The sequence below is a fragment of the Streptopelia decaocto genome, assembly GCF_964273445.1.
Source record: "Streptopelia decaocto genome assembly, chromosome: 1".
NCBI classification, from domain to species: domain Eukaryota; kingdom Metazoa; phylum Chordata; class Aves; order Columbiformes; family Columbidae; genus Streptopelia; species Streptopelia decaocto.
Genome location: NC_138663.1, coordinates 46,845,728 through 46,871,950, shown reverse-complemented (window position 1 = coordinate 46,871,950; position 26,223 = coordinate 46,845,728). Strand labels below are relative to the sequence as shown.

At 41.8% G+C, this 26,223-nt stretch overlaps 1 protein-coding gene across 3 annotated transcripts in view; it reads right to left on the bottom strand.

The window, feature by feature from the left end:
• Positions 1 to 13,857, bottom strand: part of EEA1 (early endosome antigen 1) — a 77,792-nt gene extending 63,935 nt beyond the window's left edge. For 2 of the 3 annotated variants that reach the window (XR_014184642.1, XM_082058640.1), the window contains exons 1-3: positions 13,703 to 13,857; positions 5,125 to 5,217; positions 2,134 to 2,256 (exon numbers count right to left, since the gene is read on the bottom strand). Coding sequence is in view for 2 of the 3 variants with exons in the window: in XM_082058640.1 (XP_081914766.1) it covers positions 2,134 to 2,256; positions 5,125 to 5,217; positions 13,703 to 13,726 (240 nt within the window). In the remaining variant the exon portion in view is untranslated. The remainder of the gene's footprint in view (positions 1 to 2,133; positions 2,257 to 5,124; positions 5,218 to 13,702) is intronic. The other variant, XM_082058641.1, reaches the window with a different exon arrangement.
• Positions 13,858 to 26,223: the final 12,366 nt, after the last annotated feature.

Genomic DNA, 26,223 nt, shown 5'->3' with positions numbered 1-26,223 from the left:
CTTGAACTTTTCACAGTAGTATCCACAAGCAACAGAAAGCCAGACACCAGACTAAGTACCAAACACCAGTCCAAGTAAGCCAAACTCAGCAATGTTTCATGTCTGCCACATCAGATGTCACTGATAACAGATGACATTCTTCTCATAATGCTGACTAAGGAACGGCAAAGCTGGAACAAAAGGTGCCAACCTGGTTGTGTTGCTGGTTCAGGATCACAGTGCGCTTGTTGAAGATGCAAACTATCATTTTCCATCAACAAATGCAAACCATCAGCTTTTCAGTAGTCAAGTACTTTAAACTTTATATATTAGTATTTATGATAATGCAGATTTCCCCACTTTTTCAATGCTTCTATGCATACTGATATAATAAAAGATAATACTGGGGAAAAAAAAGTATCAATATATTCACATTCTTTGATTCTCATCTCTTCCAGATATTTTACTGAATCACTGTACCAAGAAACGCGGCTTTAGCAACAGAAAACAGCAACAGCTAGAAAAAAATGAATTTGCATTTCATGTGCTACACTCACTGCACAAGTTTTACCAAGTTAAAAAGTTGCAATCAGCTATTGACAAGTAAAAAGTACTGACAAGTAACTGATGGTGGAAAAACAAAAACTCAAATTGGGCAAGAACCTGCAGTCACTTCCATGAAACTATGTTAAACACAACGCAGCTTAAATAAAAGACTAAGTTCTTCAGGTAACCAAAGCACCTCTGATGGTTCACATCCCACAATCTACTGATATCATCACATTAGGAATGCCACAATCTGCCACTGGTCAGCCACGGCTTATTCAAGTAAGGCACTTGCACTGTGACCAGATAATAAAGAAAATAAAAAGCTGACTTGACCACAAACAGAGCACTACAGATGGTCCCTGCTTCCACAGGAGGCAGTGAGGAGTCAATCAAAAGCCAGTTTCCAGTTGTCCTGGCTCTGAGGAGGTTTCCCCAGCACCCCAGGAGAGCAGCCTGGGCCAGTTTCACCACAGATCCTGCTCACTTTAACAGATGACACTTCACCCTTGAAAACAGATCTTAAGTAACTCTAGGATAATCAGTGTATTGATGGCTTTCATCTTCTTTAGGAATAACATCCCACAATTTGAAGTTTTCTCTTCAAAAATAAAGTGTAAATACACATTGAATGTAGGGAAGGAAAAAAACACCCACTACTAAGCAAACGTATACAGCAACAAACACAATAAAATCACATCGCTCGCACAGCCTAGAATAAACACTTCAATTCCAAAACTCAACAAAAGTAACATCAGCAAAAAGAACACAAAACTTCATCTCCATACAAACCCATTTAATGCAGAAGTCAAATCTACTCTCTTATAGTTCACAGCAAAAAAAAATTCAGGTAGCCTTGTGCAGCTGGAAGTTGTTACCTTACAGAATCTAAATTCTTCCAATTGAAGAGTATAAAACTGCACACTTAGATTAATTGTGCAGTTTTACACTCAACAATTGAAAGAATTTAGAAATGCACTACTATTTATAGTGGTTATTAACTGAAACAGCCTTTGCATTTTCTAGAGGGCATAAGATTCCACAAAACTCTATATTAAAAATTGCTTTTATAATTAGTTTTATAATGTCGCTGCAACACATGAGGCTCAAACGTTCAAGAAGAGAAGCTTCTAAATTTTTTATATTCCTGTTCTCTGTTCTATCTTTTACCCAATGTACCTATCTCACACTAAATCTGCTTTAAACACAGTTAGCTAATGAGAGCGCGAAACATTTCACAAAGCATGTACAAGATGCGGTACTGTATATATCACTACATTGAGTCTGAAGTAAATCAAATAATGTAATAGTCCTATTTACAAAAAAATCAAGAAAAAGCTGTTCAAAAATAATATATCCATGACCACAAGTTTCACAATACCACAAAAGTACTATGTGAGAGACAACTGCAAAACAGAAAGTTAGACATAGAGTAATTTTTCTGCCTAATGTATACTTTGGAATCATGCATAAGAGATCAAATCATGCTTCATCAAGGAATCAAAAGAAACAATTTAAAAGGTTGACACTCAAGCCATGAGAAAAGATGTATGTTCATTTAAAGCAGCCCATTACCAAGGCTATTGAAACAAAATAAACAAGACCCACAGTAACAGCTGGGAGGTCACGAAGCTCCTGTCTTCCTTCTGTCCCAGTGTGCTCATGCTGGTAATGTTCAGACAGATCAGTGGGAGTTACACACACTTTCATACATAGCGGACAGATGAAGCCCTGTGAAATGTATATTTGTTTTTAAGAAAGTAATAACAACAAAAGAGCAGATCTGGAATCAAACACTGTTCAAATCCTTACATTGAAAGTTCTCTACAATTACCAAAAGCAAAGTCTGTTTTCCTTTTAAAAAGATAGTTTTTGCAAACCACATAACAATACCATGGAGAAGGCAAGAAGGGAAGGGTTATTAAGGACATGAAACATACTTTAAAAGCTAGCACCATGCTTCATACTACTAAGTGTTCTCCAGACACCCATGGTATTCCCTTCATGTGACAGAGCAATAAGCTGCATAACAAATTGTGAATGGACCCTTATGAGGCATCACGTCAGATCCATCATGCAGTTTCCCATAAGGTTGTTCAGATGTTTCACCGAGAGAGACAAGGGTGGTGCGGTGAGATGGCAGAAATACCCCTGTAAATCAATAAGCAAGTTTGCAGCAGCAGGAGAAGCCCAGGTGCCAGCACAGCCGCTTGCCGGGCAGGCATGCTCGTTCAGGAGAAAACATGCACCTTCCTCGGAAGAATTAAAAAAAGACCTCAATCATGTTCACCAGAGATCTACCAAAGCCAAAAGTTAAACTGATTTCTGAAGAACAGCTTTACATCTCCCAGACACACGCTACATGCTTGAACACCCAGAAAATGCAAGGAGGAGAGTGAAATGCTCGGGCATCTGCCTATGCTGGGGGCTGGAGGACGCCTGAGCCCCAGGGCAGAGCACGACAGCAGCGGAAAGGACAGGCTGAGCACAGCCCTCCATGCACGCGTGGAAAGGCTAAGGCCCTGTCAGAAAAGGATGTTTGAGGCACACCCATCTAGCTAACCCAGCCATGTTGCACTCATTAAAGCATCTAGTGGATTCACTGCAAGCATGGAATATTTAGCAAACCTGTACTGCAGAGATTGCACTGGGACCTCAGCTACAAAGACAGGGCAGACTCAAACGTTTCCTCCTTGGGCAGATTGCACAGTGAATAAAATACGTATATAGACTTGATTACACGTCCATGTGTGATCTGAAGCACTGACGTGACCATAGAGAGGACTAAAACAGATTGCCACCTCTCCTTGAGCAAGGAGCAGTTTGAATTCAGATGTCCCCACTCCTTTTGTTTCATACAGTTCTCAAAAATCAGGATTGACTTCAACCAGGATTGAGGAGGTAGGAAACACGAGAATCTGCACAGATTTAACAATTATCCTCCATTTGAATCTTGCAGCAATACATATTAGAAGATCTAGCCAAGACACTGGAGTGAAACAAGTCAACTGGATTTCTGACTTGATGTCAGAGAACCAGGTGGGAACATAACAAATGGAGAGCAAACATTCTGCAAAGTCTGGCTATGGCACTCCTGAAGAGAAGTTCTCAGAGAGACACCACCTTAGGCCAGCTGCACAGGAAGACCAACAGAAAGGCTTTAATGCATGAATCTCTGGAGAGTGGGAACCCATCACCAGCTTCAGAGCACAGTGTCAAACAGATTTTGAAGTTATAAGCTAAGGAGAACACCCCTCTTGCAACAGATGGTGGAATATTGACTAGTAAAATATACTTTTTCATGTTATACCTTATTAAACAAAAATGACCTTTGGACTGACCTAGTTTTGACTCAGTAGCAAGAAAAGCCAATGGTGCAATAGTGCAGGCACAACACCACTTCAAAAGCTCATCCTATGTCAAGAAATTACTACTATAATAGTATTAAGGTACCTTGTGACACCCACCAGCTGTACAGTCAGTGATATTGCACCCATATTAACAGAATTGTGCAATTTTAGCCAAACTTTGGAAGGAAGCAACAATCTCATGGCATATTTTTATGCTTTAATTACTACAAAAGTAATGAGATTTTAGTCCGCAATTAAGAATATTTGTTTGTTTCAGGGACGGTGTAAATATGCATGCAAACCAGATTTGGACTCACAAATGCGTGACATGTATCACATGCAGCAAAATATTAAGGAATGTCTAATTATCCTGGCTGAAATAAGGCTTCAAAAAATAAGAAAGAAAAAGATGCACAGATGGAAGACAATTAGGATTTTAAACAGCACAGTGAAAATTTCTCTTATCATAGCAGACATGAGAGTATTTGAATCATCATACTTTATTTAGTGTAAGAAAGGGCACTTTGCTCCCTTTAATTCTGTAATAGGAGTAATTAACCTTGAACTGCATTTGTATGCTAAGCTTGAAACATTTTCAAGCTAGGTAATCAGGCTACATTAGCACAAACTAGCTTCAACAGCCAGTGAAGTCAGTTTGCATTTTTCAGAGTTAATATTTGACAACACTGTAAATCGAAAGACATTGTAATACGGGACCAAAGCAAGAATAACAACTTATTCTGCTGGTTAAGTATGGCATACAGCACATAAAAAACAGACAGGGTTTACAAGTGGTAGGTTTATGCACCAACATCAGACATGTTTGATATGTCACAAGGAAGAAGTGGTTTCCAGTATACATTATAACTTAGCAGAAGCAAGGTGAAAAGGAAGTACAAGTGTGACAAAACGTTATGCCTCATTTTTCGGAACTCTCATAGAAGATTTATTAACGAGGAGTCGTAAGCTTATTTCTCATTGCTTTTAATAATTCCTCTCTAGGATTACAGGAAGGATTGCTTGTGATCATTTAGACAGATAAGCCTAATTAACAGTTACATATAAATATGGCCTCGCCTTCCTTTCTGATTTAAATAACAACCAATTCTTAGAAGATGCTACTTCTGAGCATTTGTTTAGTACAGCTGGTTTTTAGCTACGGAATCAAAAGTTACTCTCAACAGCTTCACAGATCAGACAAACAGCACCCAAGGTTTAAGACTCCTGTCCCACGTAGGGTTTACAGTACCTCTGAGGAGCCCTCGTTGTTCACGTCCACGGCATTTCCTGGTGTGGCAGATGAATCTGAATCCGAGCTCTGAGACCCACCTCTACCTGGAGTCTGAAAGCGAGGAGGGAGAGAAAAATTAGTGTCTACAGACTGCATGGCATGTATCCTATGCAACGGCCTCTCTTCCACTTGCTGGAATACAGAAGCACTTTCCTTCCACAAGAGTAATGAAGTGAACAAGCTGACAAGTAATTATATAATTTTCAGTGCAACACTTCAACAAAAGCTTTTATTCAAGACTCACCATGCATCAAAGAACAAGCAGACACCAGAAGCAAAGGCCAGGATTTTAAACCACTTCCCCTCATGAGCACCCAACACAAAACAAAGCATTAGGCTAAACTCTGCCCTTACATCACTCACCCTGATGGTAAATTAGGTCTCTATATCAAATCAGAAAACTCTAAAAACTACAATCTAAACAGTTTCAGAAGTAGTGAACTAGCATTATACTACTTTCTTGATAACCTGTCTTCAATCCGAACAAGCCTTTAAATATTTTAAAGATGGAAAACTACAGAGCGAGAACCCTGTTGACAGAATAAGCACACAAGCAGATACATTGGCTCGAGCTGGGAAAAATAAAAGCAAGTGTCAAGGACGTGGTAAGGTTAAACTATGCTAATCAGTAAGACAGACAACCTATAAAAATAAACTTCTATGAATATGTTAGAAATCAAAATAACAGTACAGATTTGAAAGTACAGATTTAAAGAAAATATGCAAATAAATTTTAAATACTACTTGATTCAAAATCTGGATAAATGGATCACAACTTCAAATCCTTCTTTAACTTTGATTTAGATTTAACTTCTCTTACTGTTCTCCAGAATGCCATTGCTTGGCAGATGGCAGAAGAGTTAACATTCTCAAAGCAAACATCAGTGAAGAAGTTACCTTCATACTGATACGCAACCCTAGTTTCAACAAAGAATAAAAGTTCATTATCCAATTCCATTAAGACAATTGCAAATGGGATGAATTGATGCTACTCTAATATTTTACCTCATTTGGAAATACTTGTAATATTTTCTAATTTAATATGGGGAGATTAAAGATACAGAATTGTAAATATATAGATTGAAATCTACAGAGAGATGGACAGAAGTAGATAAATAGTTTTACTTTCTAGATCTTGGTGTCTCCAAAATTTTTAGAAATTTTTTTTGCTCAAATATATCCTTTTTTTAAGACAAATTAGTTTTTATAAGGTATTTGCAGCACATAGGCTTTTCCATACTTTGAAAATTAAGTATATTTCCCTGCTTTGCTTCATAAAGACTGTTCTATTTCCAACCTTCATAAAGATTACAGCCTTTTATTACTAATCAAATAAAAAAATGTAATAAAAAGGTCAAGTTTACTGATTAAGAACTTAATTCCCAGTGGCAGACTTCAATTTCAGAAAGGCTCTGAAGTCTGGCCAAAGGGGAGTGAGGAGGGCTGAAGCAGCAAGTTATTGGGGATGGTAAGAATAAGTGTAGGAGAAGACAATCTCTCTTCATTCCAGCCTTCTCTGAGGTCATCAGTTAAGTGACCAACATACGCTGGTTTTCCTACTCCCATGTCTTTTTTATTTTAGCTGTGTAAGTTTTGCTTTTTTATGTTTCTAAAGAACATGGAAACACAATATAGTTTCCTTCTAGCACAGCATACAAAAGCAATAGGCAAAGTGATGCAAACTCTTCAAGTTAATAATAGGAGAGGCAAAAAAGGGTGTAAGCAAAGAACATGATGAACATGCAAAGCACATCAAAGTGAAGGCACTAACGCTTCTCCAGGTCACTGATACAGACAGCAAACAAGGCACATCCCAGCAGGGACCACGGGTGCATACTCATCAGGTTTTCATATGACATCAAACTGGGAAGACCGGCTGACACACTCAAGGGCAGGGTGGCCATTCGAAAGGACCTAAATGGGCTGGAGGAACAGGCCAACATGAACCTTGTGCAATTCAACAGGGACAAATGTGGAGTCCTGCACCTAGGAAGGCAAACCCCTGGCTGGTCTGCTGAGAAGTACCTGTGGCTTGTGTCAGACAGCAAGCCAAACAGGAGCCAGAAGCACACCCTGGCAGCAGAGAGGGCCACCAGCACCCTGGGATGCATTAGCAAGAGCCCAGCCAATGACCAAGGGAAGCGATCACCCCCCACTGGCCAGCACCCCTTGGACCACATCGAGATACTGCATCCAGTCTTGGCTCTCCCAGTCCCAGGAGAACATCGATAAATGCGAGTGAGTTCAGCAAAAGGCCACCTGTGGGGAGAGGCTGAGGGAACAGGGCTGGCTCAGCCTGAAGCAGGGACACCTTTGGGAGCAGCCCCACCACCACCTATGAGGAGGTCATCAAAAAAGAAAGCCAGGCTGCTCCCAGCAGCACACAGTGGGAGGACAAGACACAAAAACTGAAACAAGAGAGATTCTCACTCGACGTACGGAAAAGCTCCTCCAGCGTGAGGCCAAGGAGCAGCCTGCTCCTCACCTCTGAGCTGGTCCCGCTCACGGCAGGAACTCGGACTAGAGAGCTCCTGAGCTCCCTTCCCACCCAAATTGTTCTGTGACTTCCGGAGTGCTGCCCTGTGGAAACATTTGTCTGGCAGGAGAGCTCCAAAATACAAGCTTAGTAACTCCACTAATGGACAGGTAGACTGTGTGCATTGGCAGTCTGAGGAATAATATCTAAAGCAATTGGTAAGCTGTGGCCAAGTTTCTCAGTATGACAGAAAAATTGTAATATTGCATCTAATGTTATAAACAGTTTTCTTTGGTTTATATAGTTCAGAAGTTCCTTTCCATGTAATCCGCAAACCACAATCATGGAATCCAGAGGTAAGGCTCACTTGTGAACCCTTTTTGTGTGAAAACAACCCAAAGAAGATGTATACACACATACATCTACATAAGGAAACATGATGAGGTCATGTGTCAAAGCTTTCTTCCATAAAGGAGTTGAACTTTCATGAAGCAATAATGATAAATTTCTTACTGAAAGGAATTTTTGAGAAGGCTTTAGAAATCCAAACATGATAAAAAGGCTTTTGTATGGCAGTTAGCTATGGCAGCTGTTCTGTTCTAGAAAGCCTGAGAATTTGGACCCCTATCTGTCCCAACATCTACATCCACAAGTAGAAATAGGATGTTTTGAAATGAAAAAAGTGTCATTATTAAGGGATATGCACTTCTTTACTGAGCTTTTACAAGAAATGGAAGCCTTTTGTTCTACTGTTTGGCTCCAAAAACTGAAGAATATGCCTTCCTGCAGCCTTGGACAGAAAGACATGAGAGCAGAAGGAGAACCTGAACAAAACATGATGGCCTGAGCAATGACAGTAAGAGATGGTCTCACCATCTCTTTAGACAGGCAGCATATACTTCCAGTTCTACCACACCTGAATCATTTTGTCACAAAACCAATAGCTTTCTGTGACAATTAACAAAGTATTTTCTTCACCTGGTATCATAACTTCTTATACAATGCTACTGTGCATTCTTAATCGTTCATCACATTTCACCCCAAAGTTGGCTGCATTTCACAGTTAAATTTGCATATTAAGTTCTGCAAGTTCCAGCACTACAAATTGGAGATTATTACAACCTCCAGGATGAAAGCTCTTCTATTAAAAGTATCGTGTTATTACTACATGGTTGATTAAAGTATTTGCTTTATGAAACACTTCAGACATGCTATAATCACACTGAAACACGCTGCATGACATGCCTTATTATATGCAATACATAAAACAGGAATTATTAAACAGTACCTGGTAAAATCCTTTTAACTTTCCAAAAAACAACGTGCCATCTTTGAAAGAGAAAGCATAATTCCAAGCTAGATTTAGAAAGCTCGGTACAAATAGGTGGCATTTTCTGGTGAGTGGCACGCACAGGGAAGAAAAGCGGCAAGGAAAGAGGTCATAAAGTAACTTTCAAGATGGGGAGAAACACCCCATAGCATCCATTTGCAAAGTAACACAGGTTAACAAGAAAAAATAAACACAAATTTGGAAGGATGTTATGGAAACTGAGACCATAAATGCAATTAACTTCTCTTTCGAAGCTGTAATATAATTTAAACATCCAGCCAAATAAAGAATGGGGAATTTGTAGTATTTTTTTAATTGACCAATGCATAATGAAATAGGTTCACACACATATGTAAGAGAGGCTCCCAGACCACTATTATTATCATGTTCCATTAAAAAAAAAAAAAAAACCCACAACACCTTGAACAACTCAGACTTTGTGAACTAAGGAAAGATTCAGAATGATGCTCATTGTTTTCAGCTGGAGTACACAGGGAACCAAAGAATGACCTATGAATCCCATAGGAATAGTAATTTTTCACAGAGACTTGTGTATACATATTTTTGCATAAAATATGTGACCCTTAAAGGCACATCTGGAGTTGAAAGACTGATGCAAAGTTAGTCTCTCACCCAGCATATTTCTTTCCTAGTTGTCACAGTTACATTTGTTTACTTTGCAGAGAAGCGCTTGTTTCTACAACCAGCACTAGAGCTGCAGAAGTAATATGCTAAACTTCATAATGTTCTCCGTGTTTTCTCAAAACTGCAAGCTAATAAAAAGAAACATCATTAATAACAAAAGGACGACAACGATTGCAGCTTGTTTTCTGAAAAGGAATAGAAAATTATATAATGAATGAGTTGAGCTAATGCATGAAAACGACAGTATAAATATGGATCACTACCATGTCATTTTTGCACAGTCATTTAACTGAATGGAGTGTAGCTATAGACAGATACGTTACTCTTTTCAGCAGTTTTAAATTCAGAATCAATTAAACCTTTGAAAAAATATGTTAAGCACTGAGAAAGTCTGAACAAATATGGATTTATACAGTTTTCCCAGCACAGATTCAAAAACTACAGAAGGGTACTATTGTCCAAACATACTAATGTCCTGAAGCAACAAATAAGATGCAAGAATGAGAAGAAGGCCAGAGCCCTTGTAGTCAAACAACTCTTAGTGGTAGTAACAGAGGATAGTGCCATACGGAACAGTAATACTGTTTACTTCTAAAGAAGTGTGACAGCTTCTTTATGAGTTCGTAAAACTACTCCTGACTCCACAGGGCACAAAGCCCTTCTTTTCCATCACGCCTTCAGTTCCACGCAAGCAGACCCTGTGCCCGGGCAGAGGCACATGAGCTCCCTTGAGCCCCACGGGGACAGCGCGAGCACAGCTGCAGTGCAGCACCCATCGGAGCAAATGCGCTATTTGGCCAACCCTGCAATTATACATGTAAAAAGAAAATTATAGGCAAAGCACGGGATGCAACACATCCCAGGCAAGTAAATATTTCTGCTTCTGAACGTGGAGTATGAGAAAAGGTAACTGTGCTACCTGAGCTACAGAAATACCTGCAAATCTCTGTTCTCCACCTAGACCCCAAGACCTCAGCACCAAGAACTCAAGTATTGCTAGAAACAGAGCAATAAGATCTTACCACCCAAATACACACAACTGCTAACAGCCAACCAGTTAAACACAAAGGCAAAAACAAATGTAAACAGTAGTCACACTGGAGAGGCAGACGAGTCCTTCACTATGAAGTATGAGAGATGGGAAGAAGGCTCAGAAGAAAGTCAAAGTAACCAGTTTTCCACCAGCTGAAAATAAATGCCTCCTCCCTACAATAAGTGGTTTTTTTCTTCTTTCTTCAAGTTTTGCTATCTTGTAAATATAAGAAGCCACTGTCCCACTAGTAGAGAAACAACTGAGAGGGAACACAATGGCCACAAATGATGTTCAGATTTGAATGCAGTAAAGAAAATACAGGTCTCCGAAGAACACATATATAGAGAGCTTACGAAAATCAATATATCTGGCCAGGAAAGTTGTGTCTCAGATGTTCCACACAGATGTCTTTTGGGAAAGATAACCTTTTTCTAGATCAGCATAGCGACTGGCATGACAAACAATGCATGAAACTAAAAAGTGACAAGAATGAATGAAAGGAGGTTTTACGGTGCAATAGTACAGAACACATAGATCCCTGAAAAGTCACATTGAAAACATACACAAAATTTAGAAACACCTTGCATGGAAAGGACCTAAAACGAGGACCTAGGTGAAAGCAGCATGGAGATACTAACTTCAAAAAGCAGATGAGCAACATTCAGTGTACACTGCATGTTCATTATATACTCGTTACTAAGAGTATACAATGCTTTCTATTTTGAAAATATACCATTCAAAGCTACTATAAAAGTGCTTTTAAAAACAGAAATTACAACCATGGATGAAATAAAAAGGTGATCACAGAACAGAGGAAGTATGAAAAAAGATTTTATGTTTTAAAACTTCAGTAATCAGAATTTCTAATAAGTGACTAAAACAGTATCTTTGTAGCTTTTGTCTTCCTCCTCTGCAGTTTGATGGCCAGCTGAGTCACCAAAAAAAAAAAAAAAAAAAGTTAAAAAAAGTAACAAAGGATTCCTTTTTTGTTAAGCATACTTTCATAACTCAACTTATATCACCAGTAACGACCAGCCATCCGGATAGAAAGGATGGCATCATCTGTAATCAATTCAAACCCAACAGATAGACAAGATATTACATTTCAGTGACTGGAAGATAGGGTGTTTTTGCCACCTACTTTACTGATGCGCAATAACAGGTCAAGAGAAGATCCCTTGGCCTTCAAATTACTGCCTAAAACATGAAAGATATACTTAAGCTCTTTATGGACAAGGTTTGACAGCAAGTTAAGGCTCACTTTTAACACCAAAGTATATCAGAAGTCTTTTTCATACTTTTCCAACCAGAGGCTGTAAGTCAAAAAGGTATGTATGAGGTTGTGCAAGCAATCACCACATTTATATAAAAGGCCTAAAGCCCTTTCAGTAAGAGGTAGATTTTTAAAAGCATAGTTATGTGCACCAGTTACAAGATTTACACCTTTAAAAATCTTGGCATTTCTCTACTTTTGGGGCAAGAAGAAGTCTGTCTCAACTTTGTTTGCAATTAATTCTGCTGTAATCCTGTAATTTTTGAGAGCCACTAGGAAACAGTTGTTTAAACTCTTCAGAAGAGATGACTGTTTCTAACACACAAAAACTTTTGCACTGACTTCAGATTTTTATAGGAAGTGTTTAGCTGAACTCATACGTGGGGGCAATTTTCCTTTGGCACTGTATCAAGCTTTTTGCTCCATCACAGAAGCTTTTCTTCATGGTCTGTTATTTCTCAGAATCAACAAACACCCAGTTACATGCTGCCAATATTTAATTAGAGTTTCCCTGCTTGTTAGCAGGGCTTCCCATCAAACTTCAGGAAGGAAGTTCTTGCCTGTAAACACAAAGCTCCAAACAGACAGAGAGCAATCCTCACCTGCTCAAGGTATATGACTGAAAAACAATGTGAGACGTGCTTCACACTAAAAAAGTTGGCGGTACGCATACCGATGTACCTTTTTCCCCTCTGTTAACTCTCATTCTTGTAGCAACACCTCCTTGCATGGCAGCTAAGAAAAGCACGCCAGCGTTTCCAATAAAACACCCTTTCACAGAGGTGTTACGGCTCGCAGCACGCATCGGAAGAAACACCAGATAAAACACCAAGGGCAGCTGGCTTCTGCTCTACTCATGAGCGCCTTTGGCACGACACCGACCCGCTGTGTTGCGGTGCGCGATCTGGAGCGCTGCCTTCCCACTACCACCGTGACTCAACCCTTTTTGGTGCATCCTCCAGCCAAGCGCCAGGGATGAAGGACTAGAGCCCTGAGCCACGCCAACACCTGCCCTTCGCCAGCACCTCCCTGACAGCCTCCACCCGAGCCACAGGCGAACTGCAAGGCAGCCAGCACCGCCGCGGAGGATTTTGGAAAGCCAGAAGGGTTTCACAAACGAGTGTCACAACTTGGCTTCTCAAACCAGCCAGAGCTGCCGGAAAAGCCGGTTCCTAAAATAAGGCAGACAGGTGGCTGGTGGCCGCCGGGCCGGCTTGTGGCGATAGGAGCCTCTTTGCCAGCTGGCCTGCCGGGAAACGGCCCCAGCTCCCCGCTCACCCCAGCCCGGGCTTCCCTTCAACCTGCCCCAATCGAGGGCAACCGGCAGCCGCGCCGGGGGCGAAGGCGGCGGGCGGAGACGCCGCGGCGTTGCGGGAAAGAGACACGCCGGGGCAGGGCCGCCCCTCGCCCCACTGACAGGCCCCTGGCCGGGCCGCGGGGGCCCGCCCGCCGCCGGCACCCCCGCCCAGCCCGGGGGAAGCCACCGCCCCCAGCCAGGACGCGGGATCGCGGGCCCGTCGTGTCCCGCCGGGACTCGGGGCGTGTCTCGTGTCGGCGGACAAGCTCACGGCCTCCGCGGCCGCCACGGGCCTCAGCCCTTCCCTGCGCCGCAAAACGGGCCGGGGCGAGCCGGCGGCTCCGGCCCCACCGCGGGGAGCCCGGCCCCGAGCCCGGCCGGCACCAGGAAGCGGCACCTCCCGCCATGCCACGGCAAGGCAAGGCAAGGCATGGCACCGCACGCCGCCCTCGCCGCCGCCGGGGCAGGTCTCGCTGCCTTACCCGCTGCAGAATCCGCCTGAACATGGTGGCGGAGCCCGGATGCCGCCGGGCGGCCGCCGCCAGGCCGAGGGGGAAGCCGCGGGGCCCCGCGCAGCGCCGCCCCCGCCCCGCAGGAGCCCGGCGCGGCCCGCTCGCCCCGTGACAGCCGCCGCGGCCGGGGAGGCGGAGCAGCCGCCGCGCCGGGGCGGGACCGCACCGCCCCGGGGAGGGCCGGGCCCGGCGGGGACGGGGCTACCAGAGCCCGGCCGCGGGTAGCCGCGGGAGACAGGGCGGGGGTTCCCCGGGCGGAGGATCCCCGGGCGGAGGACGGCAGCCCGGCGGTGCTGCCGCAGGTGGAGGCGGTTGTGGCTGCGCGGGGTCTGCGCCCCGATCTCCTCCGCGGGCTCCGGGCCGCGCTCCTTCCCGGCGCGCCGGGCCCAGCAGCGCAGCTCTCGATGCGCCGCCTGCGCATTGGTGTCTCTGCCGCCCGGGAGACGTGCCGGCTGCTGGGGGCAGGGGCGGAGGGAGGGCCGCAGGATCTCCCCCTGTCCTCTGCCCGGGTTTCCCCGGCCGTTTTCTCCACAGAGGCCGGGCAGCTGTAGGGCCCCTTTGCTACTGTCATTTCTCTGGAATCGGGCGCTGGGCATGCGAAGGAAAGCGTGGTTTTACCTCGCAGGTGGGGGCTCACTGTGCGAGGCAATGCACAAACGCAGCTCCGTATTTATTAGTCGTGCGGTATTGAAAGTACTGAGGAATGCACGTTAAAGGGGTGTTGTTAAGGCATTCTGGTTTGCATAATTAACTGGAAACTTAATTCTGAAGGAGCAGTTGCTTTCTTCAGGCTCTAAAGTGAACAGGTGACCATGTGGCACGACCCATGAGGTGTTTTTGAAATATCAGAAAATAACATTTTGCTCACACAAGTGCACACCTATCTTAAAAAAAAAGTACAGACCAAAAACATCAGTTCAACTGAGAAAGAATCTGTATCATAGAATCATAGAATCAAAGAATGGTTTGGGTTGGAAAGGGTCTTAAGGGTCAGCTAGTCCAACCATCTGCCATGGACAGGGACACCTTCCATTTGACCAGGCTGCTCAAAGCCCCATCCTGGCCTTGAACAGTCCCAGGGATGGGACATCCACAGCTTCTCTGGGCAGCCTGTACTGTCTCTCACCAGCCTCATAGTGAAGAATTTTTGATCATACCTAATCTAAATCTACCCTATTTCAGCTAAAAGCCATTGCCCCTTGTCCTATCACTACACTATCACTCTTATAAAAAGTCCCTCTCCAGCTTTCTTGTAGGTCCATTTTAGGTACTGGTAGGCTGTTATAAGGTCTCACCGGAGCCTTCTCCAGGCTGAACAACCCCAGCTCTCAGTCTGTCTTCACAGGAGAGGTGTTCATCCCTCTGACCATCTTTGTGGCCTCCAAAAGGTCCATGCCCTTATGTTGGGGGTCCCAGAGCTGAACGCAGTACTCCAGGTGGGGTCTCAAGAGAGCGGAGTCGACAAGAGAATCACCTTCCTCAGCCTGCTGGTCACTCTTCTTTCGACGCAGCTCAAGATATGGTTGGCTTTCTGGGCTACAAGAGGACATTGCTGGGTCATGTTGAGCTTCTCATCAACCAGCATCCCCAAGTCCTTCTCATCAGGGCTGCGCTCAACCCACTCTCTGCCCAACCTGTATTTGTGCTTCGGGATTGCCCTGACCCATGTGCAGGCGCTTGCACTTGGCCTTGTTGAACTTCATGAGGTTCACATGGGCCCACCTTTCAAGCCTGTCAAGGTCCATCTGGATGGCATCCTGTCCCTCCAGCATGTCAACCACACCACTCAGCTTGGTGGTGTTGGCAAACTTGCTGAAGGTGCACTCAGCAAGTATCTGTAGGTGCTGAGGCAAAAATCCATGTGAGACATGGCAAAAAAGGGGCTGGAATCCCAGTAGCTTCTACAATATGTAATTCAACACACTATATTCCCCTTCTCTGTTCTAAAGCTGCAACTTTTACATATTGGATGCAAGACAAAGGGTCATGAGTAAATAATAAACCTGTTCAATGATTAATTGTGGAGAGTAAAGCAAAAATTGTAGCAGAGCACCAGTTGTGCTGCAAGGATTGAAAACATTTTTCCACTCAAAGGCTGACATTTCTAAGCACTCTAAAATCCTCTGACTTAGCTTGAGTTACGAGCACGTGAGCAGAAGGATTCAGCTGCAGCAGCTTAAGGCTTGAGGCAGAGCAGCATGCTATGTTTGAACTCAGTTTAGTCCAGCTACAGGCACCAGTGTGTATCACGGTACTGTGATTTAGTCCACAACTGGGGTGGGTTAAGAGCAGCCATGCAGTTGGTCATGGCTTCAGCTGATGAGCAGTGACATCTTTCGTCACATCCGTTAGATCATTTTCATTTACGTGTCCGTTGTATGAAATGGCTTTGAAATTTGGCACACTGTATGGCAGTAATTACATTTGTTTCTGAATTTTGTACATGAGATTAACAATGGGAATAGAATTGTTCTAATATGGCTGTACAGTTTCTTAAATATCTAGCCACACTGCAGACATTTACTCTAAATCTAATGAAAATTACTGCAGATTTTAATATCTCACTCCCTTTACCAGATATTTCAACAAGAGCAATTGACAGCTGATGATGAATTACTGGAGTGCTCAATTTGCTATAGCCAGGTAAATTAAACAGCCCATCTTTGCAACACATCTTTTACTCTCCCAGGTTAGCAATTCCTGAGCGCTCAGAGGAAAGTGATACACAGTTGAGGAAACTACTTAAAAGTCTTACATGAGATCAGGATTTTCTTAGACAAGTCTTGCAAGGAAATGCATGATCCTTTATTTGTGTGGATGTTTGTGTGAACATATGCATCTCTCTTCCTGTCCACTTGTCATTCCTTCAGTAATTTATTAATTCCTTGGCCAATTTCAATCGAAAATGACAGAGCCAGATAAGGCTCAAATATACTAAGTTCCTATAAATTTAAATAGGCAGCCAGGGAGGAGAGACCCTATTGATTGCTGCCTGTAAAGGAAAGAATGCAGTGTGACTGCTTTTACTAAAAACTGAAGTATGCACATAAAAATTCACTCATGGGACAGAGATTTAGGGGGAAAAAAAAAAAAAGTTATTGCTCCCACTTCCAATGGAATTCCCTTTTTTTTAATTATTGTGTGTATGGTAATGCTTATAGATTCATATCATGTGCTACACAAATATTGAAATCTCATACTATTAGCATGTAGGTTATGTCCTCAGGCATGGGAGTTGTGAATTTTTATCTCATCCAACCTCACAAACTCTGTGAGGGGTTCGGTGACAAGAGGGTTAAAAGGTGCCTTTCTGTGGAGTCCATTGGTGACAGAAAGAGTCTCAGACCAGAGTGACAGCGAAGACCCAGATGTTCACCTGGAAGCGGGTATTCCATCCTCTAAACAGAAGCCAAAGGCTCAAAGTCTGAACTACATCAACCTCTTGCATACCTGGAGAAACCAGGATGCCTTTATTTCAGCAGACAACTGAAATCAAGCTTTTGACTCTGCAAGCTGTATTCAGGATGGGCCAACATGCATCTGCACCTCTCAGACCTTCCAACAGATAAATGCCCTCCCTTTTTTTTTTTTTTTTTTTAATTGGTTATGCCTATAGCCAAATAAAAGCAGTAATTCCTGGCCCATGGCTCACAGGAATCAGTGCCATCACTTCTGCCATCACTGAGGGCCATCAGGAACCACCATCACTTGGTACAAAATGGCAGGGAAAATAACGTTGCACAGCATGTACTCGCTTAGACTTGTGGCCTCCCATTTTCAAAGATTCTGGGCTAATCTCCTACATTTTACCAGCATTTATACAGATTATTGTTTTCAATCGTGTTGTTCCTGATCTCAAAATCTCTTGGTCACAAGCTCCTTGGGTTCATGATGTGCTCTACTGGAAAAGTATCCCATTTTTTCAAGATATTGCTTTTAAGTATCCTATTTATGAAAGGCATCAGAAAGCCTCTGGTTGTTTGGTTGGGTTTGTTTTTTTCCCTAGCTCTCTAACTGTACATTTTTGTCTGTCACTATATGCTGCTTATATATTTTCAGCAAGTAGCTTTCAAATTTACTCACATCTTTCTGAGGCTCTCTGCTTTCAAGTTAAACTCTATGAATCTCAGTTGAATAGCTTGTTTAAGGGATTTATCTGTTAAAAACTATATTAACTAGCAGGTAAAAGTAATATGCTAAAAATCCACATCACAAACCATGAACAGATAAAGAGAAATAATAAGATTAAAGACTATTAAAAACTTACAGATAAATACTTAAAGAGCATTAAAAACTTGCCAGCCATCTGTTTTCACAGATTAAAACTTTCCATAAACTCCCCTTTATCTCCCCAGCTAAGCTCCTCCAACAAACCCATGTTCGAGGTATTGGAGACAATTGACTTCTATACACAATTTAAATACGAAGAGAACTTTAAAATAAATGAATAGATAGATAGATAGATAGATAGATAGATAGATAGATAGATAGATAGATAGATAGATGATGCTACTTACCATATGGAAAATATTGATTAAAATATGTCTTTTATCTTAAAATACTTCACACAAGATAAACATAGCAAATATGTTAGCTCTTGGAAATTCTTTCTAACATTCCCACAAAAACTACTGTGCATATTTATGAAATGTCAGCCAATGAGTCAATACAGAGATAAACATAATGGCCATCATCTCCCATTCAGTCTTTCATGATTTAGAAAATCTGCCACTGGGAGTTTGGATTCTAGCATGATGGATCATCATAATGGAGTGTTTTGCCATGCTTAACAGGTCACTTGCCAAAATAAAGGTAAAGTATATAACATTTCATAAACAGATTAAGTTAGTAAATTTGTGACTAGAAAAAGTAGCAAGCTCTTCTAAGTGCAAAACTGTAATTCATAAGTAAGTGGTACAGCAGAAGTTACAACATTGCTGAAACCAAGAGAAAACAGGCATCTGGGATTTTCAAATTCCTCCAAGTGTCTTATGAGCATGTATTCCATCTAAAATTAGGGATTTCAGTATTCCTAAATCAAAGCGGTATTTCATCAAAATGCCTGCTTTTGTCATTTAAGGACATGGTTGGATAGATGAAAATGTAGGAAGGAAAAACTACCCTGAATAAGAATGTTTTGGCTATTGATGCTGCTATGTCTCAAAAATATTTCCAATCAAAATAAGCAGAGTGCAGTTTGAATTCATGTTTCTTCATTTTGCTGAGAAACTACAATTGGAACTCATCACTATTGCAGGAAGCCCCAATGAGTGTGAAGAGGCTTACCAGCAGAAAACACTTGAGAAAAGAGAATGGTTTGACTTGGTCATCTTAAAGATCTTTTCCAACTTAAACGATTCTATGATTCTATTATTCTATGTTCTTGGAGAAACTAGTGATACAGATAAATAAGTGTAAGATGGTTGGGATAAGACATCAGTGATACAGTACATCAAGAAAAAATAATTTTCAAAGTGACACATAAAGGTGGAAAGTCAAAAAGTTGGAAAAGATTGGAAACCACAGAAATTCCACATTGGATGTATGTGGACCCTGGAGGTCCCTGCCAGACAGGGTCAAGGAAGGCAGCTCCCAGTCCCTCCCTGCCTGCTACGTGTATGTACAGGGCACATCTGCTCCATAATAACCATGGGAGAACTAAGATACCCAATTAAGAACAGCTAAAAGGCTTCTCAGAGTTCTCAAAATACAAAAATTTTCATTTGTTACCAATCTTACTGTTTGTATAGGAATATACTTTAAACTGGACAATGGCTGAGTATTAAAATGACAGCATCGCCTTCAGTCAGACTGAACTCACTATTTCATTATTATTGATTATTTGGTCCTTCTCAGCTCTGCTAGGGGAAACAAATGTGTTTAGCCTGGAAAAAAATATTCATGGTGTTTTTAAACTGGTGTTAGGAAATCAAGATTATCCAGTGGATTGGGCACTAGTCTGAGACTTGGAAGACTGGATATAATTTTGTACTCAGCCTAAAGCAAGTTCTCTGAGTGACACTCCCCATCTACTAAAAGGGAAGTAGTGATGCCTCTTTATCTTACAGGGTACTGTGAGAATAAATATGTTAAAGAAATCAGAATCCAGTGATGAAAAGCCTTATAGAATATCCAACTATTAATGTAAAGATATTAGCAATCAGTTATGATTTATGAGCAGTGAAAGAAATGAAGTCTAGTTCCCTGTGAAGAACATATCCCACCTCTTCACCTCTACAGAAACTTCATCTTCTGTCTCTCCAAGGCCCCTCAGGGCCCCACCGCATGGGAGACAGTGTGTGCTGTGGTCACTCCAGAGCTGCACAGAAGCTCCTGTACATCAGCTTGCCTCACTGATCTTTCCAGTAGCATAAATGTGGAACTTTTACCTCTACCCAGTCATCAATTTTGTCAGACAGACAAGAAATTTAACTACCTTTGAGACCTCTACACCTCTTTCTGTTTAGACTTAAACTCCCCCATGGGTGGTGTGTGGCAGAAGGAAAGAATGTTGAAAGACTCAAGAGGTCACCTCTGCTTCCCTAAGGAGCTCGGCACAACCTGTAGGGGGGTTTAGTCTCTGTTTGAACTATTCACCTGTCTTTCCTGACCCATTGCCTTCTCAATAGAGAGAAAAATAACAGCTCTTCAACTCTTCACTCGCGGTACTGAAGAGGTTGGCCAGGCTACCAGTGCTTCACCCTGCGTGTGTTGGGGTGAGTGTGTTTGCTCAGCTCCTTTAGAACCAGGCTCACCCCGTGATGACGTCTGTAACAAAGAGCTGACAGCTGCAGGCCAGCTCCTGTGCTACAGAAAGCCTCTTTCAGGTCAGTGCAATTAGCTGCATGAGTAATGAGCGTGTGTACAAATCAAGGCTGCATGGCTAGCATTAATACCAAATCTAAGAGTGCGAAGTCATGACTTCTGTCTAGTGTTACAGAACCTGAACATTACAGGATTTGCACAGGTAACCCAAATTAAAGACAGAAATAATAGCGTTATCTCTATTAACAACAAAAAGTTGCTCCAGTGACTGATTTTTTTTTCCACCTACCCCAAGACTGAATCACTGTGTGGAATATGCCACGTAGGTTTGCTGGAGTAGCTGGAGAGACAGGCACTGGAACTAGAGAAAGCCCAGCAGCATGCAAGAGAGCTTAAGTCATAAATATGTATGAGTTCATGTAAAAAATAAACCTGATATTAATATAACCAAAATCTGAGATGGAGAAGATCTGCCACTGAGTCATGCAGAGCATTCTTTGCCAAATGCCTCAGCTAAGAAATTATTCGGCACAAAGTTGAAAGCCTGCCACAAAACAAAGACTTTCAAATTCCACCCAAAAAAGCTGTGGTGATACCATGGCCATTCTGATCCCGTAACTTCACAGACATGAGCTCTTGCTGGCAACCTGCCTGGACACTTTCCAGTAAATGGCACAGAAAATGGGTAAATAGGAAGATGACAGGGTATTTGTGGAATTCCACTGCAGAGTAAAATTCAAATATTTTAAAAAACACATTCTTTGGGGTTACTTATCTGCTCCCTTTGGTATGTGCTAATACACATCTGTAGCTTCTCTTTCTTTGGGTCTTAGACAGAAACGTCTTCATCTCCATCAGTCTAAGCACGTCTGAGGCTATTTCAAAGATTTTTCAGCAAAACGATTACAATGCCAAATGAAATAAGCAGGGGAGCTCCTAATTATGCAGGTTGTAGGGGATGCCAGCAGTACTGATCATTTAAATTAATCTTATTAGGACTCTCTCAGTTACAGCTGAAACATAAGATGGATTTTCAATATCATGAAGATTTAGTGATAATAAAGTTATGAGCATTGTTTTGATCAGCCTTCTGAAAAATTAAAACTGGAGGTCTGTGAGTTTTTTCAAACACAAATCTAAGCAAATGTAAAAACGAGCTTTAAAAAATACATATATATATATATATATAAAAAAATGAATGTCTGTACAGCACTGATTCAAACACTGCCCTCTCTCTCTGAAAACTAATGCCCTCTTAGTTCATGGCTTTGTATGTAAGCAGCTGCAATAAATATTGGCTTTGTTGGGAGTCATATACTTGCATTGCATCAGCAATTGACTTAAATATATTTAAATGGTCAAAATAGAGGCTTCTAAATAAAGAGGACAAATTTTAACTATAAAATGAGGTTGACAAGGTTTCTTGAAACAGTAAAAAGTAGTCCTGTAGCTTTACAGTAATCACACAATGCTTAATGGTATAAACTTTACCTCTCAAAGTCTTCCAGATTTGTATTTCTGTGTTAGAAATCTGCTGAATCTAGGATCCAAAATGCTATTTTTAAGCTGTAGAGTATTACACTGCTAAATACCCTGCTGGCCAGCCCTTGATTTTCTTGCAGTACTAGCCAAACCTGTCTGTGTAGCAATTGTAGTAATGACTTAGACATGAGGAAGAATCTTGGGAATTATCAAAGAAGGATTACAAATCTCTCTTGGTTAAGTTTTTTTTTTTTAAGTTAAAATGTTCACACTAAAAGAATGAATGGGACCTTTAATTCATTATCTTCCTTTCCTGGTATAGAGCAGGTAAGATTTGTAATTTCATAAAACACTGTATAAAATTTGCAAACAAAAAAAAAGCCAATTTATAAATGGAAAATAACATGTTTATACAAAAGCCTAGGGCAGATAGGCCCTGGGAATCAGTGATGGCAAAAGTAACAAATGCATTTCCTGTGGGATGATGAAATGCCATAGGATTACATGGTTCTCAAGAATCAACTCTTCAACAGGTAAGGCTTCCCTTTCATTAATGCCAGCGACATGCATTACTGGGTCAACTGACAATACAATTTTAATCTGGATCAAATACATGTGCACCACTGTATTTCTCTTTCTTCTGAACTAACAAGAGTGCTGGATATAGTGTTAAAGCAGTTTTATACTTTCTGTTGTCTGTAAGTTGATTCCAGGCCAAAAAAAAAAAATCATTTATAAAGCTGACCAAAAAAAAGTTATTGCTTTAAAACAATGCTAACAGATTTTATTAGATAGGGTAAGTTTGTACCAGACCTGCAATTTTACTGTTTGTACTGATAACTTTTCTGATCCACCATTAAGTTCTCTGAAGCCAGATTTACCAAGGCATGTAACCATAGCTTGGCCTCTCTATCTGTCTTTTCTTAAACAGTTGTTAGCTATGTGGTAAGAGCAATGCTGGTGATGCATATGCTCAGAAAATAAGTGCTCACTCCTTATTTCTAGCTTGACATTATAATTATACTGAAATGGCTCCTCCAAATCTGAATATCCTATATTGTAGAAGTGTATAGCATGGGCCATCTCTGTTTTTTTGAACCAAATAAGCAAGAAAAAGCATCTTCTAAAAAAAAAAAAAAAAAGCTTTTTAAGATTAAAGGTTACAAAACCAATTAAAACCATGCAATCTGCAAAATGTCTCAGTAGTGGTTTAACTACTTGGCTACAATACGTCTTTAGTGCACCAAAATCACTTGATGAGTTTACAAGGTGATATGGATGAGCAAGAAATGGAAAATCAGGTTTAGTGTTTGAAGTTGGCATGTTTTATTCATATTAGACATTTCTGATCCAATAGAAGATTTCCCATAGTGAATAATAAAGCCTTTTTAAATAGGCAATTGAACAATTCTGATTTGTATAGAAATCTTTCCTTTTTAAGCCTGTGTTAACGTAATCACAGACCCTGACATCGTAATTGCAAAAATAAAAGGTTAAGAATGTCATTTGTCTTTACAAAGGAGATGAGAGTCATCTGCTGCAATATCATCTTTCAGCTGCCCAGCAACATGATGTCCACAGCCAATTTGTGTAGGACATCCATTTTATAGCCTGGCCCAAGGCAGAAAAAGAAATGAGCACGCATTCAGTGTTTCATTTCAAGGCATTCAAAGAAATCTCCCAATAGGTGTCAGATTATTGAAGACTGAAGGCTGGACTCTTGGCTCCCTTGCAGACAGTGGGAATTTTACTGCTGACCTCAGTGAGGCATTGAAATCAATATTCCAGTCTACCCTAAGGAAAGAGAAGAACTGCTACACATGGTTCATGGCTAGGCAAGGCTTTTCTGGTCATCCTAACTTGATTCCCATTAAGGACTGGGGTCCACTGTTAGGTAGAAGCACAGCTTGGGACTCAGCTGACATGGAAAGGCAGATGATGTGTACACGTACCTGTCACACAAGTGTGTGAGGCCACAGCAGTGGGTCCTGCTGAGTGTGAGAACCAGAGTGAATCCTCTGGCTGCACAATGCAAGGGCTCCACTCTGAGGTCTCACATGGATGCCCATGCCTGCCTATAGACACACATGGGATCCAGGAGAAAAAAGATCCATTGAGCATCACAAGTTCATATCTTAAATATTGGGATAGTACATATGGAGCTACCTCAGTCTCACTGGGGGTTTGCAAGGAAGGGCCCTGAAACAGAAAGGGGTTTTGTGAAGTGGCAAGCAGTTAGCTGTAATAAGTAATTTACTGAAGTGATCCAAGCGTGTCTATAAAGGACCCACTGCTCATGTTTAAGTACTCTCAAATCAGAGCAGAAATTGATGCTGAATGAAGTTACTAACCTGAAATATATTTTAAGATTATTAAAGAGATATTAAACTCAATTTGCAGTCAGGAATTCAAATTGCAGCTTGTTATTAAAGATGTTGGTTTCCTGATGTCTGCTACCCTACTTACAGAGAACAAGTGCTGGCTAGTCTAACTAACTCTGCATCACAAAAACATTTACAGATTATTATAATAAGTCTGTCCATTTTTAGTTGCCAAGGGCCAAGTTATTTCCTACCAAGACAAAACTATGTAAAGGCTAGAACTTTGTACAGTTACTATTCAGTATTTCTTACTGACCCTTTAGTGCAGAGCATGGCTGGGATTTGTTGGTCTATGAGTTACACTCCTGTGCATCCGCAGGGTCATTCACAGAAAACCTGAACCACCCTGGCAGCCTGAGGTGGCTGGGAAGGCCTCTGGGGCTTCTCTGCTTTGCTCCAGAGCTATCCACCAGCAAAGCTCCCTCTTCATCTCTGCTCTCACCGATTCCCCCCTTGAACCCAACAAAAGCATATTTGCCAGGACCTTTAGCATGTCATGTTCCTGTCTTGTCTTTGTGATACCACTGGGCATATCTGCTTCCCCCACAGCGGTTCATGTGTTTCTCTGAGAGGTGAGCTGACACACGGGCAGATCCCAGGGGCTGTCCCCCACTGGCAGTTTGCCTCCATCAAGTGACTACCTCCATCAGGTGACACACTGGGGAAGTAAGCTTCTGACACAAATGTAATCCCATTTCCCTTCTGTGTAACAAAGAATATTTCTAAGACCTATAGCTGATGGCAATACTTTTTACAGCAATGGCAGCCCAAGAAACAAAAAGTCAGTCATCCAATGCCAAGCAAAGATGCCGAAAGAAAACTATGATAATCTGGCCTACAGATGGAGCAAACATGTCCCAGGAGTCCCTGATAAAGCAGAGAATCTCTGAGCTACCCCACCTTTCCACCTCTATCAGCACAGCCCAAAGGGCAGATCACATAATGATTACTAGTGCCTTTTTGAAGCTCACTTTAGCATACTACTTAACTGGAGATGCTTTTTTTGTCTTTTTCCCATTGTCTTTACCAATTTTCAATTAATGAGTAGACTACATATATGTTTATGGCTGATGCTTCACAGCAGCAAATAGAAAATACTTAACTGCATCTGACCAGCATGCAAGTGGATCCTAATCCTATGTTGAACCAGTCTTGGAAGGAATGTTTTCTGTCCTTTCCCTCTGAGAATGGAGCCTGAGCTGCCAGAAGGGCCTGCTGAGGAAAGAAAAGGTCATTATCCACTGTGGATGAACTTGGTCTATTTGAACAGACCTGTTTGCTGCAGACTTCAGGTGACTCAGGATATTATGCCTTCTGTTACAAAAAGCTGTGATGGTTGAGCAGCACCCAACAAATCACTGAGATGTCATGTCACCAACCTCAATTTAGCGTTGGCAAGGACACATCACATTCACCATCCAGGCATCTCCTGGCAAACAGTTTTAGTCCCTCCACCCTGAACACTCAGCATGTCAGTGTTGCTTCATATCACCTTTGATCCCAGATACATTTGAACGAGATGAAGTCTTGTAATGTGTGTTTTCAACATCATTAGACAATCATTCCACAAGCAATCACTAGTTCATGGGGTGCCTTTTTCCCCCTCTTTCCCCTGTCTCCTAAGCTCACAGCAGCAGCTAACTCTATTTTCCAGCAGCTAAGCAAGGCTGTGGTAGGACCTGTCATGTAGTGTCAGAACTGGAGAAGCATGTAGGGAAGGTCTCCACACAGTGAACAAGGGCTATTTAGAGCAAATAACAGAAAGCATTGATAACAACAAACATGCTTCAATCACTCACTAACAATGAGTGACCTCCTCACACGTCCTCCTCCATGGAGGCCCCATAGCTTCTTTTGCATTCG